This window comes from Vigna unguiculata, chromosome 7 (assembly GCF_004118075.2).
Source record: "Vigna unguiculata cultivar IT97K-499-35 chromosome 7, ASM411807v1, whole genome shotgun sequence".
NCBI classification, from domain to species: Eukaryota; Viridiplantae; Streptophyta; class Magnoliopsida; order Fabales; family Fabaceae; genus Vigna; species Vigna unguiculata.
In genome coordinates, this window is record NC_040285.1 from 7,585,441 (window position 1) to 7,592,053 (window position 6,613).

Consider the following 6,613-nt stretch of genomic DNA (forward strand, 5'->3'; position numbering starts at 1 on the left):
TTAAATTATTGTTTTAGATTTTCAAATTGTAAGGAAGAATTATGAGTATTTTGTCTATTTATAATGAATATTAAATTTAAATGTTTTAAAAATTTCTCGTATTTTTGGAAAATGGATTATTTAATAAATGCGATAATTAATTATGCCTTGTTTAATTATTTATTTCAAGTAATATCCTATTGGGATGTTACTAGGTACAGTGCTATTTTTGTGTATTTCCAAAGGTTAAATCATTCCATAGGTCCCCATTTTTGTAGCGAAATCTCAAGTAGGTTCCCCCATTTTTATTTGACTCAATTGAGTCCCTATTTTCGAAAATTTGTTGCAATTGGTTCCTTTCCGTTAGTTGACCAGTAACGGTGCTAATTATGTGTCACGTGTCAACACGTGGTTTTTTTGACTTTTTTTTAAATTTTTTTATAAATTTTATTTTATTTTTTTATAATTTAAAAAAAAATCAAATTGCCACGTGTCAATTTGACATTGTGCCACGTGACAGAGATAGTGTGATGTGGCCGTGGCAGTGCCATGTGTCAATATTGGATGTGAAAAGTCTCAATGTAGTCCCTGTATTTGTTATTTTGTCTCAATTTGGTCCCAATTTTTTTAAAACTAAATCAATTTTATTCCTATATCAAATTTAATTTTTATATAAATTTACAATGATATTTTTATTATAATTGATATTTTTAAGAAAATTAAGTTTATTTAAATGTATATTTTGCATTGAACTTTATTTAAATATTGTTTCAAATATTTATATATCAATAATTTATAGACAAATGTTAGAATTGTTATAATTTTTTTTTTAATTTTATATTTGAATTTATAAAGTTTTTATTTTTAAAGCAACTCTAACATTTATCTATAAATTATGGATATATAAATATTTAAAATAAAATTTAAATAAATATTAGTGCAAAATATACATTTAAATAAATTTAATTTTGTTAAAAATGTCAACTATAATAAAAATACCATTGTAAAAATTATATAAAATTTAAATTTGATACAAGACAAAATTGATTAAGTTTTTAAAAAATTGGGACCAAATTGAGACAAAATAACAAATACAGGGACTACATTGAGACGTGGCACATAATTAGCACCGTTAGTGGTCAACTAACGGAAAGGAACCAATTGCAACGAATTTTCGAAAATAGGGACTCAATTGAGTCAAATAAAAATGGAGGGACCTACTTGAGATTTCACTACAAAAATGGGGACCTATGGAATGATTTAACCATTTCCAAATTAGGGGTTTAAAGATTCATAAAAAAGTGATGTTTCACATTGTTTTTCAAATTCTGGAAGCGTCGATGGTTGTTGGGCGACTATATTTTTGTTCTGATTTGTGCAGTTGTAGTAAAATTTACTTTCTCGACTCGTTAACCGTTGGATTAAGCTCAAATTTGGACAGTTGGTCATAACATGTCATTCTTGGTTTTGACCAGTCAGATCGTTGATTTGAGGTTTGTAGTTTGGAAAATATGGCCTCCATTACTGCATTATTTTTAGTTTTATGATGATAAATTTTCTTAGGAGTTTTGGTGTAAGAATTATGGTTGTGCGTGGTGTTTGATTGTATGACATTGTAGGTACTTAAGTGTTGGCACTCACCCATTTGGAATGATTACTATTTTGTGATGCACGTATCTCATGCTATGGTGAATCAAATGTCTAGAATACATGGGCCTATGAATATGAGTTATAGGTAATTGAATCGATTGTGGTATGGTTGGGTAGTTAGCATCATGTCTTGATATGTGAGGGTGCAGTAATGCCTTTGGTAGTATTCTGGATTAAGGAGCGACCTAATTTGGATGCCAAAACCAGCAGGACAACACTACTGGTATGGTGCCTGACAACTTACGAGTGTCCGCCAGGCGATAGGACCAGCAGGGGTGTCCCTGCACCGCGTGGCGCTTGGCGGCAAGGTGTGCTCTGCCAAGCGATAGACCTTAAAATAGTGCATATGGATGGAGCCTGGCGCTTGGCGACGAGGCTGTTCCGTCAGGCAGTCTCTACAGGTTTTGCCTAGTGGCGCTTAGGCCGCACCAGGCGATAGTGCTGCGGGTTTGACTTATGTGTGTTGTTTGGACGCAATGATGCAGACTTGGATCAGGAGATGTTGTGCCATGAGCAGGTAGGTTCATGGATGGTGGTGAACACGTGACGATATGAGCGAGGAGGTTCATATCCTGTTACTCTCGTGTGGAGATACGAGCGAGGTAGGTTCGTATGTTCTGTGCTCATGCTTGAAAGATATTGCTTTTTCAGTTATATTAATTTACTAATTTTAATAACTGCTTTTTGAGTTCAAAAATTTAAAGATAAATTAACAATAAAACAAATAAAAAATACAAGTATTTGAGATATGTTCTGTATTAAGTAAAAGTAAGATGTGTGTGTCTCACTATACTAATAATAATAATACCGTAATAATAATAATAATAGTAATATTATTATTATTATTATTATAATAGATAAACACACATTTTATTTTTATTACTTCAAGATCATAATTATTATTTTTTTAAATTTAAATAACTATTCATGATGAAAATAATATTTTTTTTATTTTATTATTTTATTAACTTTATAACTACTTATTTGAATTTAAAAAATTACTTAGATATATAAATAACAATAATAATAATATAATAATAATAATATAATAACAATTTAATTTTATTACTATAATTCTAACAACAAAAATAAATAAAATTAATATTAATATTACTAATAATAATCATAATAGTAATATTACTATTACTATTAATTATAATATTACTATTACTAATAATAATGCAAATAATTTTATCGTTAATAACGATAATAGAATAATAGTAGTAATTATTTTTTAGGAATTTTGTTAAATTAAACTGCTGTTTTTAGGAATTTTGGCATAGTACTTTTTAAATATTTGTTAATTATTGAAAATAATTATTTTATAAATTAAAAAATAAACATAATCTAATAAATATTTCAAATATAACAGTAATTATTATTTTTTAAATTGATTTCTTAAATTAAACTACTATTTTACGAATTGTTTTTAGGACTTTTCTGCATATGTAGTTTCTAAATATTTTAATTTTTATAAAATAAATTATATAAAAGTAAACGTAATTAAATAAATATTTAAAATATTATAATAATTATATTTGTCGTTAATATGAATGGTTAAGGTAATAAATTATTATTTTGGAATGAGGAAATTACAACAAAACCATTAGACAACAAAATTGAAAAAGAATAAAAAAAAGAACAAATTCGTTATTTGAGGATATGTTTTTGTACAGTAAAGCAACGGATAAAAGATGATGAATTTTATAAAAGAATCCACTTCAACAAACATGTTTTTCTTATAATCAGGAGGGTATTTGCAGAATAAGAAAGAGTGAAATGTCAAAAAAATCTAAAAATATGACAGGTATCAAGTTATGATCACCGGTTATTTATTAATTTTCAATTGTACTAACTTTTTTCTTATAGATATAGTAAATAGTAGAAGAGATTTTGTATCGAATAAATTTCTTACTATCAGCCCAGGCCCAATTATCTAATAACTTGCTTAGTTTTTTTTTTTTTTTTTTTTTTACTTTCTTACTGAGAAAGGTTGTTTTGGGCTTTCTACCTATACATGTTCGCAGTCCGACCTAATTTTGGGTGGCATTATCGTAGTTTTATTATAAACCAAGGCTATTTATTGAGATTTTGGGTATACATAGATATAAACAACCATTGCATTCTAGGGTTTCTACGGAAAAGGAGATTCAAGAGGAGGAACAGCAGCGACAATGGTTCTCAAGTAGGTTTTCTCCAAAATCAAACTCTCTACTTTTGTTCAATAATCTCATTCCTGAATTCCATGCACGATCTTTATTGAAGGGTCTCTGCTCTTTGTTTTCATTTTGGTATCGGTGCGAACACGCGACTTGTCCTTTTGTCATTCTTGTATTCTTGTAGTTGATAGCTACGCCGTCGTTTCCGGATAGGCAAATTGTTAGAGTGTTGACTAATCGATTTAAGCTCGCTGAAGTGGGATTGCTTTTTCTAGTAGAGTTTATTGTTCTTTTGTTATGAATTTGTTAGAAATTGGTATTGTAAATCGACTAATTATAATAGATGAGGGATTTGCAATGCTGTCATTTTTGGGCTTTTAGATCGTTTCCAAACTACTTTAGATCGTTTCTGAGATTGTTCTGTTTATTGGATGTATTTATCTGAGTCGCAATATACGTTGGGAGTTCATAATTTTTTGCACCTTCTATGTATCAGTGCTTGCAACAATTAATTTATATTTTCAAAAAATGTGTGTTTTAAATTAAACGAGATGGTCAGAACTGTTGTTTATTAATCAAAAGTTGTGCTTTATGGGACATTGTATTAGTAGTCATTGAATGCTCGATGGTATTTCAAACTTTAAAACTCTTTCACTAATAAAAAGTAGTCTTTTATGGATCATTTTGGTAGTATGAATTAAATGGTTGGTGATATTTCAAATTATAATCTGTGCACCTAAATGGTATGCTAACTGGCAGCTGATGTTTGGATGTTAGGACCGAACTTTGCCGTTTCAGTGGTGCAAAGATCTACCCTGGAAAAGGCATAAGATTTGTTCGTGGTGATTCTCAGGTAACATAATTGTGTCGTTTTCTGAATTTTACGGATGATATGGTACTATGCAATGCTGTCTTGATAATTGGTTACTTATGCGAGAGTATTGATTTTTAAATGAGTAGGTGTTCCTCTTTGCGAACTCCAAATGCAAGAGGTATTTCCACAACCGATTGAAGCCATCAAAGCTCACCTGGACTGCCATGTACAGGAAACAGCATAAGAAGGTGAATATCTAAATGAAATTATTTGTATAATAACCATCTTTTTATTCCTTATTTTAAATTATCACACATTCAAACAGGTTACTGTACCACTCTATCTTGATAATGATGTTACCTGAGATCTCTATGATGTTTTGATTAAATTTTACATTGATTCTTTATCTGTGTAATTGTGATGTGTAGGATATTGCCCAAGAAGCTGTGAAAAAGAGGCGTAGGGCCACCAAGAAACCTTACTCTAGGTCCATTGTTGGTGCTACACTGGAAGTTATTCAGAAAAAGAGAACAGAGAAACCTGAAGTTCGCGATGCTGCTAGAGAAGCTGCTCTGCGGTGTGTTTTGTTTTCTTTTTAGTTTTCTCATGCTAAAATACAATGTTGTCGTTGAGTGATTATATAACAGCATCTCTATCTAATACAAATATAGAACAGTATCTCATTACCTGAAGTTGATATGTTCTGCAGTGAAATCAAAGAAAGGGTAAAGAAAACAAAGGATGAGAAGAAGGCAAAGAAGGCTGAAGTCCAGGCTAAGTTACAAAAATCCCAAGGCAAAGGTGCTGTTAGCAAGGGTGCTGCACCCAAAGGACCCAAGCTTGGTGGTGGGGGTGGCAAGCGCTGAGTCTAAAGTTTTGTTCCATTTTGGCCCTGTACTCAATAGAGTTGTTTTGTTCCTTTTGTGCTGATATTTTATTTGCTTCATTATTCAAAACCTGTGCTTGGAGCTTATAGTACCTAGTATTGAATGGATTTTCCTGCAGAGCTAATTTTAATTTTATAAAAATACCTTGTGTTTTTCAAATCGTAGAATGGAATATCACTCCTTTACCTTGATAACCAGTTCCTAGTCATGCATCTGGATTTTTTTTTTCCATGTAGCACACTTTTTCCAAAATATTCTCCGGATAGCATACTGTGTACAATATTTATATTCATAGCATAGTTTTATTTTACGTTGAGAATTCGGTTTACCAGTCTGAATTCGGTCTCAGGGACCCGAATTTTGTATAATTTTTTTTTTATTTTTAAAATGATGGAAACATAAAGTTTTTTTAAAATAAATATAATTAATTTTTATTTTTGTTATCAATAAAATAGAAATAATTAAATAAATTATTTTAAATAATAGAATTATAAATGTGTTATTAGTTATTAGAAAAAAAAATAATTTTATTTGTTTTTGAATTTGTTAATTTTAAAATTGATATAATTATTTTTTTAAAATAGATAAGAGTAAAAAAAATTAAAAAAATCGAATTAGTAATGTTTTATTAGTTATTTGAGGTGTTATTTGAAAAAAATAGTAAAATAAAGAATAATTTATTGTGTTTATGAATTTGTAAATTAAAAAAATGAATTTGTATTGTATAGTATGTAATTTTATGTGTAATTTCAAAATATAAAATTCAATTTAATTTTAAATTTTGTTTCATAATTTGTGAAGTATGAATTTTTTTTTAATATGTCTTAACAAAAATTGGAATTATAAGCTTCTTTTAGTTTTGGATAATTGTTAAAAATTTTATATTTTAAATATTGTAAATTTGTCTAAATTAATTTAGAAATGAAGGAAATAATTAAAATAATTTAAAACGATTTTATTATTGTATATGAAATTAATTTTTTATATGTTTTTGGTTTATGTAAAATAAGTAAGAATAAAAGATAATAAGAAAAGATGTGCCATTGAATTGAATGAAGTTTATATTTATTGAAAACAAATCAAAGTACAACATAAACTAAGTGGTTTGATGCAGATCATGAAAG

At 28.6% G+C, this 6,613-nt stretch overlaps 1 protein-coding gene across 1 annotated transcript; it reads left to right on the plus strand.

Annotated features, from left to right (window-relative positions):
* The first annotated feature begins 3,711 nt into the window (after nucleotides 1-3,711).
* On the plus strand, nucleotides 3,712-5,678 carry LOC114190139 (60S ribosomal protein L24-like). The gene is made up of 5 exons (XM_028078921.1): nucleotides 3,712-3,814; nucleotides 4,566-4,641; nucleotides 4,749-4,850; nucleotides 5,031-5,179; nucleotides 5,312-5,678. Exons 1-5 carry the CDS (start codon nucleotides 3,804-3,806, stop codon nucleotides 5,466-5,468), a joined length of 495 nt encoding a protein of 164 aa, XP_027934722.1. The 5' UTR covers nucleotides 3,712-3,803; the 3' UTR covers nucleotides 5,469-5,678.
* The last annotated feature ends 935 nt before the right edge of the window (nucleotides 5,679-6,613 follow it).